General features: G+C 37.2%; 1 protein-coding gene across 1 annotated transcript; it reads right to left on the bottom strand.

Annotated features, from left to right (window-relative positions):
* Positions 1-7,584: 7,584 nt before the first annotated feature.
* Positions 7,585-8,701, bottom strand: s100w (S100 calcium binding protein W). Its single transcript, XM_065958089.1, has 3 exons — positions 8,543-8,701; positions 8,010-8,146; positions 7,585-7,894 (listed from the first exon to the last, which is right to left on the bottom strand). The coding sequence occupies exons 2-3, from the start codon at positions 8,136-8,138 to the stop codon at positions 7,748-7,750; spliced, it is 276 nt and encodes a 91-aa protein (XP_065814161.1). The 5' UTR covers positions 8,139-8,146; positions 8,543-8,701; the 3' UTR covers positions 7,585-7,747.
* Positions 8,702-13,475: the final 4,774 nt, after the last annotated feature.

A 13,475-nucleotide genomic window follows, 5' to 3' on the forward strand; every position in this document is an offset into this window, starting at 1 on the left:
TACCTTATTAATTTTTTTTTTTTTTTTTATTAATAACTTTTGACTTTTGCAATCTCTTAAAAGTCAAATGAGGCCAGAAAATATTTCATTTATAGTGCAGATCATTCTGAAGGTTGCTACTGTGACACATTCTGTTAAATCCAAACACTTTGTTATTATATTTAGCACACTGAAGAGTTTGTCATGTACAGCTTAGCTTGTGGACTGAATAAGAAAAAAAACAAGTACTTTTAGTATAAAAGGGGTACGGATTGGTTTGTTGTCTCTGACATAATCTGTTGTTTGTTTGTAAATGTATGCATGGGCTGAGTTGACTAAGGAACCGAATCACCCTCTGGGATAAATCAAGTTTTCTAAGTCTAAGTATAAGTCTAAGTAATCACAGCCTTATAGCAAAAGTTTCACATTTTCCTACTCCGGTGACAGGAAACTCAGCAAATGAGCAGTTCAACAAGTTCTGAAACAACAGTCTAATTCTTTGCCATTACATATACTGGAATACTGGAATGAGTTGGATGAACGGCATGTAAAGATCTCACATACCTTCACACTAATCAAATGAATAGAACTGATACAGCGCAAGCTAGAAGTTTTCCAATATCGGTATTAAATAAAGTAATAAAAACAATCACAAAATGAGACATTTCTAATCAGTTCTTATCCTTCTGGGATTTAAAGTCAGTAATGTACACTATAAGTCAGCTCATTTGATTTACCTCTATGCCGATGTGTTTCACCAAATTGTCCTTCTTAAAAAAAACATTATATTATAACAAAAAAATCACAGTAGTCTAAAACTGGTGCAAGTCGGAGAGATATATATGTATTTTTTTATTTAGTTCAAGGTAGAAGTTACAAACTTCTGAAGCAATGTAGCCAAATTATTTTTTGCATATCGCGGTGAGGGCTGCTACGTAGATGATGTATTCTTTGAAATCCACAACACCATCCTTGTTGAGATCCAGCGAGTTGAAGAACTCGCATACTTCATGTTGGCATCTACACTAATAGATTAAAAAATGGAGAGTTGTTTTTAGAGGGTGGATCAAATATATCATGTCAAAGAGATATGGACACTGTATTGTGGTAACACTATATTTACCTCTGCTGTAGGCATTTCATTATGGAGCAGCTCTTCAAGTTCTGCTCTCGTCAAAGTTTTATTATCACCGTCTTTCCCAGCATACCTGTCAAAGGTATCTATGAGGAGTCCCATCGCCAAACAGAGAGGAGATGTCATGGTAGCTGAAACAAGAACCTTTTGGTTTAGTCCAGAGCATTTATTATACAATGACATGGCAAATATATTTTTTTTACTTGTGTTTATGAACAGAACTGATAATTTTATATTCAGTGCAATCTGAAAATATATCCCCCCCAGTCATGCTTGATTTTCTCATTGTGATCCTTTCTCTGTCCTCTGGGGGAAATTCTATATTACTACTTTTTAAATAACAAACACGATCAAGTATTGATGATACACCGGCAACGCAAACAGGACATGTTTGATGTTTCCTACATGGATTGGCTTTGCACTGTCATAAGGCAAGTTGGGGTTAACATTTACCAGAACCCAGTTTACGACTTTTACTTACATAAAAAATCCAAATGATAATGGTCACAGTCTCACAATTTTAATATTTATTGATGTGGCTAAACTATTTAGAAACAGCATTTAACCCTTCACACAAAGAAAATGCAAAAGCTCATCATGACTCTCAAGCCATATCACCTGACTGCACATGATGAGTCAATTTAAAATATTAAATTCTTTTTTTAAAAACAAAAGTATTTTAAGAACATATCGCCACTTACCACCAAGACTGTTTGACAAGTTCTGTAGGTTGAGCGAGAGGAAGAGAGGAATTTGAATGGAGCATGCACACAAACCCATTTATAGTGTGACAAACCCTAGAACCCCTCCCGTTTTTGTCTTCATTTTTCTCCTCAGACGACAAGCTACATGTCTATAAACTGGATTACTAAAATAAACCAACAAATAAAATGTTTTACCTTTTAGAACTAAATACTCTCCACCATTAACACCAGTGTTGGAATCCCATAAGGTATATATCATGGTTTATATAATCTCTTCCTAGTCTGCATGATAAATATTTTAAATATTTAGATACTGTACATAGGTACACATGTGCTTTTTTAAACACTTGTGTTTAGTTAATATGTACAAATTCTAGAAATAGAGCAGTTTTCCCCCTCCTCAGGGTTGTTTCCTGTTCTGTTTGTGTCAGCACCCAAACATTGACATGATGGTTAACGTTTAACAATGGAATGGGTCCATTAATGATCATATAAGAGACTGCTGTTTAAGCTAACATGTTAAATGAAAATTAAAGTTTGTGTAAAAACATTTTTCAAATATATATATATATATATATGTATATATATATATATATATATATATATATATATATATATATATATATCCCATGTAATGGGCCGCCCTGTAACCTCCAAGAGAAGGCAAGCAAGATGGAAAAGCATATCTCACTTGGGATGTCTGAGCTCTTTACTTTTTAGTGTATACATTTTGGACACTTGTACATGAAATCCAGTTCTTCAGTCACTTCTCAAAGCTCATGATTTTTAGGTGAGGGTTGGAATGTAGATTGACTGGTAAATTGAAAACTTTGCCTCAAGCATCAACTTCCTCTTTAATAACATGGTAGGTTAAATACAAGCATTACTGCAGAAACTCCGTCAACCTGTCTGTCGATCTCCATTCTATATTCATTTGAGAACAAGAACCTGAGATATTTGAACTCCTTTGCTTGAGGCCCTGAGTGGGTGCATATATGAAGCAGGCAATCCACTTTTTACACAAGAGAACCATCAATCACCAACACGTAACGACTGCGTCACACACTCGGTTTCAAACTCCCTGACTGCTGTTGGACAACATTTGATAAAGTAAACAGAACCACATCATCTGCAAAAGGCAGAGATGCAAGTACGAGGTCCCCACAAACCGCACCTTAAGATCCTACCCGAGAAAATCACAAAACAAAATGTTGAAAAAGTACAAGCCTGCCAGAGAGCAACTTCCAACATGATTTTTTTTAAATCATGTGTTCAGTATACAAACATACTCTCACTGTGATTGTCTTAATGTGGCTGGTTATACGGCACTGGCATCTTTCTGGCTTAGAACCTAGAATCTGTTGACTATCCCCCTTCACCTTCTGATCCAACTTAAAACCAGGTGGTGATCAGGTGACAGCTTTGCTCCTCTTATAAACTAAGATATGGCTGCAGATCTGATAATACAACAACAAAGTTATTTATTGAGATTGGTTGTTCTGGAATGAAATACACTTTTGAATTACTTTTCGCTTTAACTTGGTGTTGATAGTGGCCAATCAAAGATTAGCAAATAAAAGCCCAACACAAACCAATTAGTTTTGGACCAGATCATCAGATCGAGTCGCTTCTCCATATTACCCCCCTCCATAGTTCTCCATCATTGTCCATGTGGGCATTGAAGTTGGTTACCTCAGCAGAACTACAGAGTTTCCAGACAGAACCCTCTTCAGCAACAGCCTGTCAAATTAAAGTACCGTCCAAATGACTGTCAGCCATGTCATATATTCCTTTAAGTCTGGTTTGATTGATTACTTGCTTTCTCTGTCCCTCAGGGGGAAATACTTGATTTCTAATGGCCTTTAGTTTAAAACAAGACACAGGGACACACTGATGATGATAGAACAGAGAAGTAAATTGGTTATGTGGTGTGACAGGCAGGTCTGCATTTTTCTGAAACAATCCATGGCATCTTAAAGCTTCACTTAACATGTCTTCTCCGCTGCTTTGTCTTATCACTTCATCATTCTGGTTTATTTCCATAGATTTTTAAAATGTTATTAATGTGATTATTTGTTGATATGATTTCCCTCAGAATCATTGCTAACCTTAGTTTACCAAATTTCGGCAAAGTCCACAAACTTTGCCATATTCATGAGAACCTACATTATCGAAACGATCATTCCAAACATTGTATGAATTGACTCAGAAAGATGTGTTAGTATTAAGATGATGTATTCCAAGCAATAAAGAAACTATAGAAGCTCATCATGCATCTAATGCCCCGTAAATCTGCTTCACTGCATGTGTAAAAATTATCATGCAGGAATATGGCCTTTCCTAATAGCACTTACAACTAAGCTCCTTTACCATTTATACCAGCGTTGGGATGTACATATCACAATACACAAGTTCTAACTGGAATGCGCTTACAAGCATTTATTCTTTAAACCCTTATACTATTTATGGTACTAACCAAACCATGTACCAAATAGGGATTTAATGTATTCAACAGAGTTAGTAATAGCTGCATAAAGCAGAAATAATACCCATTGACATGGCACTCCTATGTATTGTTTTCCCACTTTATTCTTCCTGTAAAAAAAGATGGTGAATTCTGTTTATCATCTTCATTAAATGCATGAATGGCATGGACACTTCAAAGTGAAACATCTCAACACAAACACAAGGGGGCAGTCATGGAGAGTCTGAATAAAGTGCCTGTGGTTTATAACTCAATGATGAATATAGATGTAAATGACCTCAATCCATTTATTGACCTCTTAATGAACAGACTTGTAGAGATTGCTTTTAGATAAATAAATTAGATGACTGTAAGTAACGGTCACTATCTCTATCTATCCCTGTGTTTCACTATTTTAGTTTTATGTTGTTTTTTTATATGTCAGAATATATTACAATGGTCAAATCTTAAGAATATGGCATAGATTGACTAAGCTTAGCTTTTCTGAAGCGACATTTTTAAATACATATTTTCACATAGGCCTACCTACATGAACTTCTTGTTTATCTTTAACAGTCTTATGACCACTGAAAGTGCTTTCTTCATTTCTACTAATATTATTATGAGCGAGAACCTCAACAAAAAAACAAAAACTTATCATTACTCACACAGACTGTCTGTTGTTGCCAATATTATAACCAGGTGGTGGGTGTTAAAACACACCAGTACACACAGAAATGGAAAGTTAGAAGTAGGAGGCAGGCTTGGTCCAGAAACAACACAGCAGTGGAAAATGTTTTGTTGACACCAAAATGAGCCTAAAATAAACCACATTGTGTAAATTATACTGTTCCTCCAACCCTCCATGCGCGCGCACACACACACACACACACACACACACACACACACACACACACACGCACGCACGTACGCACACACACGCACACACACACACACACACACACACACACACACACACACACACACACACACACACACACACACACACACACACACACACACACACACTTTGGAACAGACTGACATCAACAGCCAACTATAGATTGCTGGGAATTTTGGTTTAAATCTCCAAACTTCTTTGTTATTCAGTGACATAAATACACATCTAGCTTATTCTTGATGGACTGCAACAACAGTTTGTACAGTTTTATTACTTTCCAAAATAAGACATGGCAATTATGACTCAATGATTTAACTTCATGTTAAAGTGTCCCCCTACATTAAGGGTTGATAGAGGTCATCCCTCTCAGAATGACTTCTGCTAACCCTTATTGTCTGAAAAGACAAAAACAGTCAGCATTGCATCTAATAATCACAAGTTGTCACCATACTTGATAAATTATATCATTTTATTTTATGTCTGCATCGATAGAGGCTTGCTGGGTCTAAGGGACAGGTGGGTGCTGCTGTCAGTTTGCTAGACACCAACACAGCTTGCTCTGTTAACCTCTCCACTGTTTGTAGTGTTGATGCCTTCAGGGTATTTTTCATGCAATAATATTACACATACAAATATTATTGCTTGCCATGTAGTTGATTATACCAACAGGCTATCCAAGAATCTCTGCTTCAGCTTTTTGGTGGGAGAACTTCTGGTATTATATCTTTTAATCGTAAGCACTACTCAGTATGCATTGGTGTCTGTAATTTACTGTATCTGGCTTGTTAGCTTGTTCAGTGTGTGTCATATATTGGTTTATTTGGCTGTCCCACTCAGAAAATAGAGGGTCGAAGTGACGAGAAGACTAGTTTCCAGGACTTGTCTGTTCTGTAACCTTGTACAACTTTCTACTCTCCAACTTGCATTCTGGCAAGCTCACTACTCCAAGCTCTCTTAGATTTGTCCGATAGACAGGCTTAATCACCAGCTAATGAATTAAACATCTAACATTCCTATCTTGAGCAACCTTATCCAAAAATGTTCACTCATTGAAACCTTAAACGACAGCTTAAATTGCTAAAAAATCGAGGCTTCAAAAATGCATTTTGAGTAAACAATGAATGACGTTACTGTGGCCATACTTGTATTAAAGACTCAAAGTCTTTGTGTTTAAGTAAGATAGTGAGCTTAACATAATTGAAATCAGGAGAGACTTAAGTAAGTGTTTATGATTATTATTACCTAACCTATTATTAGGTTTCCTACTGTGGTTTTAAGTCTATCAGCTCTTGAGGGCCCCCTATGCGCCTGCGCCCCTATGGATTCTAGACACTGGTGGTGGTGGTGGTGATAGAAGAATGCAGGATGTGATGAGGAGTGAGTTTCTGAGGCTGTATCTGAACTCTGCTGAGCTGGAATTGAGGTGACTGGGGCAGAGGAGGGTTGCAGTGGTTGCACTGACTTAGGAAGAGAGAGAACAGATTTTAAAATTTGACAGTTGAGAGAGGTTGTTGTGGAATTATTATTGTGTGTGTATTTCAATAGGCTTAAGGGCTGACTAATACAAATACTATATTTTTACATCTACCATCAGTTGGTCTTTTTATTAAACATACTTCTGGTGACACCGTGACAGTTCAGTCAGGTAGATTCTACTATTGTTCACACACTACTGTCATTCACTTCCCTATGTATGTCTACTCCTATTTGCCTAAAGTCTTGCCTAAAGCTGTTCTCATCACCTGGTTACAGCTATCCAAAGCACTGCAACAATTCATGGTTAGCCTATCATAGCTTCTTAAACATGGCTTATCTCTGCCTCCAGTTCATTTAGATCTTCCAGTCTTTCAATAGTGCCTTGAGTTTTAACAGCTTTATCAGTGTAGATTCATCATCAACCAACACCTCCACCTCCAGACTCTGGATTTTGCTTCTGCTCTGGGCGGACATCTTTTGATCCCCAAATATCCCTATAAGCACCAAAGACTTTCTGATAATTATACCAAATAATCTATATTCATTTATTTAATTGATATATATTTATTTATTATGACTATTTCACAATAGTACAAATGAGCTGTGACTTAGAGTATCACACACTAAACTTTAGCTGCATTCTGTTTGTTCAGCTTGAGTCGACAAACAGAGCCATGTGGTCTGTTCAAACAAATGGATGCAAATAGGCTAAAATTAGTTATGTAATGGCACATTTTCACAAACAGATGGAAAAAATAAATTGTGTGAGAGGCAGGGAGATTTGTTGCAGAAAAATATATGTGCATAAAGGTATCAGCCAGAGTTTTAACCTTCAGTGGGTCTCCATGTTCCCATCCACAGCAATTACATAAACGCTTTGAATAACTTTTATTAAAGTGATAAACACAAAAAGACGCTCAAATAGTTCTGTGCTTAAGGTTTTTTCTTTATTCTCAGCAAGTACAGAAGTGAAAGTTTACATGAGAAAGTTTACATGAGAAAGTTTGATTCACATTTGATGTACTATGTTGTCACCCATGCCATGAGCACATTTGATGGTAGTTATTCTTCAAATACTTTATAGCAAATCACATGTCTAGTTTTTTTTGCACGTGGTAGATGCATTTGATCAAGAAACCCACACCCAAGGTAAACTCTCTGATGTTGATCATTCCGTCCTGGTTCCTATCCAGCTCCCCAAGGGCCTCTTCCAACGCCTCGTCAGAGATTTGCTCCTGGTGATTATCACGGATGACAGCACAATATGAAGAAGAATATTGAACAGGAAGCTAGTGAAGGTGTTTTGTATGTCTGTTCGTGTGTATTGTATGAGTATGATTAGTTGCTTACTTTAACTTCTTTGCATGCAATTTCCTCTTCCAGCATGGTCTTAAAGTCATCCATGGTTATATTGCCTTTGTCTGCGTACTCATTAAACACTTCCACAAGAGTGAGAATAGCATTTTCCAGACGGGCCATAGTTTGAGCTGAAAACAAAGGATGAGAAATTAAAGAAAAAACTAAAAGTTAGGGTCCTTGAATCCAACAAGTTGGTAAAATATCTTTGTATTGATAAGTTAACTGCACATTCAGAAATGCTTATATTTACAGGCAAGAGCTAATAAAGTAAATATCAGAAATTCAAAATCAAATATATGAATGAGGTCTTAAAGTGATCAGTGGGCTCCAAATACAGCTTTAGCAAATGTAAGGCGTTACTCTCAAGCTAAGCTAGCAACACTTTTTGCATTTTACAGAGAAACGCTACAATTGACCATGTCACATGCTTTTGTTCGCTCGTCTTGCCAAAAATCTAAATTATATGTTGCAGCTACTTTTTGACTCCCACAAACCACCCTCCTTCCCCTTCCATCAGGACTCACCTTTGAGTTTGCGTTCACCAGGTGAAGAGAGATCACTTCTTTGTCAACAGGTTGGTTCCAGAAGAGACTGATGTCAGACTGAGAGGAAAGTTTCCTTTTATAGGAGCTGACACATGATGTGTTACCTATGTACATGTGTGTTCAAAGACACATACATGTCAAGAAACCTGTCCAACTCCCCACAAACCTGACGCACCTGTCTTTAACGTGCTTTGCTGTAAAGAAGGACCACAGTCATTGCTTAGAGGTTTGACTGATGTTTGTGTTGACTATATAGAAAATGTTTGCATTTGTTGACATTGTATACATGTGCATGCATGTTTATGTGTGTGCGGGGAAGTGTTTTGTTAACAAGTAGAGTTAACTATGTCAGGCAAGGAAATTATCGTATTCATTTAGAAGCTTGAAGATAAGGCCTATTGTTGAAGAAATATTTGCAAATTTGAAGCTACAGAGCAAGAATTTATTGATTAATTTAATAAACATTTTCCAAATAAGAAATCAAAAGGTGTTTTGGTATGTTTTTGCTAAATTATAGTCTGAAAAGAAACAAAAAAATCACTGGCTATAACACTGCTATTTATTGTGAAAAAGAATTGTTATACCGTGACAACTGGTCTTTGAAATGGAGAATATTACTCCTTTGTTAGAGTGTATCCATGGCAAGGCATATATCACATGAGTTATTTGATCAAAACATTCAAAACATTCAATGAAAATATCAGTCATGAAATGTGCAGCACAGCAAAAGAATAACACCGCTTTCCCATTTCTGTTACCGTTTCTCAATGTGAGATGGTTCTGGATAAAAACCAACAGAAGCACTTATATATATTTGTATTATTTATTATCTTATTTGTATAGCGCCAATTCATAATCAATTTTATCTCAAGACATTACAGCAATTAAAAGACAATACTCTTTTTCTATTATCCTTTGTTTTACAACATTCTCACATACACACATACACACAAACACACACGCACGCACGCACACACACACACACACACACACACACACACACACACACACACACACACACACACACACACACACACACACACACACACACACACACACACACACACAGAGAGGCGGGCTCAGACATCAGCTGAGCCACAGCCGGCTTTTAGTCTGTCTATTTGCATTAAGTCATCTGTTCCAACCAAAACCTGTTTGGTATTCCACATGTCATACTAGAGGAAAAATGACTGCTCTTTTGCTTTTGTAGCACCTAAAGACTTTGTCAGATCCCATCTCCCATTATACAGTGTGAGCATGTCTCTCATAGTGCTTTCACACTTTCAAAACTCTTGTAAAACTCCTTATATTTGCAGAAGCAGCTACGTTAGTGAACAAAAGCACCCACATGAACTCAGACTTTAACCAGAGTTTTTCCTGCTTGGCCCCTAGTATTTTTTCTGCATTAAGTGTGAGTGAGCTCTGAGGTCGGGGACGTTTATATCCTCTGACCGGTGCACAGTGCATAGACTGTCTGCACCCGACCTCTACTATATCTCAGAGGAAGGATTAAAGGGCTGCATTATGTGTTTTGTTCAGTAATATGTAGTTCTCCACTTTTTTAACATTGATATTAAAAAACGTTGAACTGCGCATAGCATTGATATAAAGGCAGATATTCTCATTGGACTCTGTTGCTTCATCCGTTACTTCCGAGTCGTCTTTTTTACGTCATGTCTTGCCTCACAACCCCACCCATCTGACCACCCCTCTGTGATGTGAATATGTGGACAGGCAGGTCACGAGAATTCCATGAGCAGTACTTCTTTGAGCAGGGGCGTCGCCAGGAACTCCGGGCCCCATGAAAAGATCTCACATAGGGCCCCTACCATGGCCCAAACTAAACCCAGAGAATTTCTACACTTTCTACACTTTAATTCTTCTTACACTGCATTATAATTTTTGTTGTTAAAAGTTGTTTTATCTTTCCTGTCAGAAGCAATAAAACACATTTAAATGGGATAACAATTGAGGGAATGAAAAGCCAGCTTTCCCAATATAATTAGCATGTTATGTAACAAGCTGTGAGATGCAATGTAAGCTGTGTATAAATGGTTAATGCGAGTGTTTGTGTGTGCAGGTATAGGTGTCCCACTGTGGCTCCCCCTGTAAAAAAAAAGTCTTGATAAGCACTGTTTTAGTTGCATAACTTTAATTAAATCAAAAACAGTGGTACATCAAATACCCTGTTGTGTGTGTATAGGTGACATGCTTTTTGTAATTGGTTTAACCTCTGACAAACCCACCAAACAAGAAAAAAAAAAGAATCCAAAACCTGTTGCACATCATTTCACTCAGTTTCAGCCCTGAAGAAACAGCAGAAAGGTTTACAGGGTTTCAGCTTGAATATGCTAATGATCATAGGCAGCTGTGAAGTGTCAGCTTTCATCCTGGAGGGCAGTTTAGGGACCTCTAGTGGATCTGAAAGACAGCACAGGGAAGTCCATAATTATCAATTGTCCGTCAAGCCAAATACACTCAAAAGTCTTTGTGGTAAATATTTTTTGCATGAACCTTAAAATGTGAATACATTTGTGATTTAAATCAGCAGTGCCCCTTTAGATTACTGTAAATACCAAATGGTATCAAAGTTATCAATTAACCATGCTACTTGGGGTTGCAAACTTCTAAAATGTATAAACAATTCTTAGACTAAAAAGAAAAAAACATTGGCTTCATTCAATACTTTTGTTTGAATTTACAAACACGATGGTTGGAGAGTTAACACAATACAACATCATTTGATGGGGAGAGAGCTTATACAAGTCTGAGCAGGTGTGTTCTGTTTATTTGGCTGGAACCGACTGATTAATTCAAAAGGACTTTTGTACAAATTAATTCAAACAGGAAAAGATGGGTTATGCTGTATTGTATAAAAAGACAATGAGAGCTAGTCATTGAGCTGTAAAGATGCTTGCTTGGGGGAAAAAAATGTGAAAAGCAAAGCAAAGGCCCTATAGCTTATTGAGCTGCGTTAATTAAAAATGTGATTGATGTGCTCACCTGTCTTACGTAATAAGACTCCACCCAAACCTTTGGAGCAAGGGAGTGTCCAGAGTCAGGCCGTGGCATTTGATTGGCTACCCTAAGTGCCACTTCCATTTCACTAACCTGTGATCATGTGGTCAGAGGTGGGACCTTTTTTCTAAACTTTTTGAGGAGTAAAGAGAATTGCAGGTACAAATCAGTCTCACAATTAATTTAGCTTTTATTGGTCACTATTTATCTTTCAAATTTGATTTAAACACTTCTGGAAAATGTGAATGTATATTAGTAATTTTATAATTTACTGTTATGAACTTGACTTACCTGACCACTGTTTTTTCTATTTTGTTTGATGTAGAGTGTTTTGCCTGCTCAGTTGTGTTTTTATTTTCACTGATGTGTGTGTGATGTGAAAACAGTGTTTGATTCTGAGCACAGAGGAATCAAAGGTTTCTTGAATGTGGTTGGAAAACTGTGTTTTGTTTTCACAGTTTAGAGAAGAGGGAGGAAGGTTTCAAGATGTTTGTTTTAGTCATTGTGAAAAACTGTAATAGGTTTAGACAACTAGTAAACAATTGTTTGTTTTTATGCTTGTACTTGACTCAAACCCAATAAAACCAATGTCCCATTAGGGCAATCTAAAATGTCTTGACATGCCGCTACTGTTGAGTGTGAGCTGACATGGTAAATTGTGGTGATACAAGTGTGACAAATGAGCAGGCTTTTTTTATTCATGTTGACATGATCATACAGGAAGCATGTCAAAATAAGTGAGACAGAAAAAGTAACCTGATTGCAGTGACCGTAGACAAGGCAGTCTGTCTCTCCCAGCTTTACTTTGGACTGTAACATTCTGAGATGAAGCCATGATAAGTCAAGACAAAAGAGTAAGACAGGAACTCTGTGACAAAGTCATAACATGCAAACATAGAGTGAACAAGTGTCTGATGGAACAGGGCTGGGTGAGTCCTATGGGCTGCATTGAGCTTTGATTAAAAACACTGCAAGCTTTGAACCACAAGAGAGGTGCATTAAACACCCCGATGTATATGTTGTGCTACATTTTGTATATGTAGGCAATACATCGAGGCCAAGAGGCCAAATGAGAAAAGAAATATATTAAAATCCTGTTGATTCCTACTTCAATAGTTTTGAACATATTTGGCCCTGAAGCCAGATCACAACTGCAATCTGTTTTAGAGCGAACACAATACTGCTTGATGTGCAGGAAAGAGATCACACAGAGCAGGTGCATGCTGCACCTTTTGTCATGGATTCATTCAAATACTGCTTTTGTACAAATTGACTCAAATATGCAAAAAAGTCTGGTTTCACAGTGATGTGTAGAAAAGAAAATGAGAGTGAGAGACAGTTACTTGGAAAAACTGGTGAGCGAGAATGCTACAGATCTGTTTTCACTTTGAATGTGCTCCTGGTTACAGGCAGCTGATGTGTCAGCAGCCTCAGGAGGGCAGGCAGTGGCCTCTAGTGGATCTGAAAGGTGGGGCACGCAGCAAAAGTATGTATCAATGGTAGTATGGTGTCTCAGTCTATGCAGCTGATATAAGGAATATGAAATATTCTGAAAAGTAGAAGAACTAATCACACCAAAACAGACCCAAAAAAGCAAATTCTCAACAAGTCAATTCCCATAGTTTCAAACTAACCTTGGTCCATATAATTCATATTTTCTTAGAGAAGCTTAATTTGCAATCAAAAAAGAAAATCAGTAGTCACCCAAATGTGTTTTCTGACTGAAAGGGGAAAAACAGACTTGATTTAATACTTCTGTTTTGAGTCAAAAACATGATGGAGAGAGATCATATAGGTCAGAGAAGCATTCTGTGTGTTCAGCATTAACTGACTGACTGATAAAGCTTTTATTAAAACACAGAGTGGTGTGTTGAAATACCTGTTGTGTGATTGA

The sequence above is a fragment of the Labrus bergylta genome, chromosome 8 (assembly GCF_963930695.1).
Source record: "Labrus bergylta chromosome 8, fLabBer1.1, whole genome shotgun sequence".
Lineage (NCBI taxonomy): Eukaryota > Metazoa > Chordata > Actinopteri > Labriformes > Labridae > Labrus > Labrus bergylta.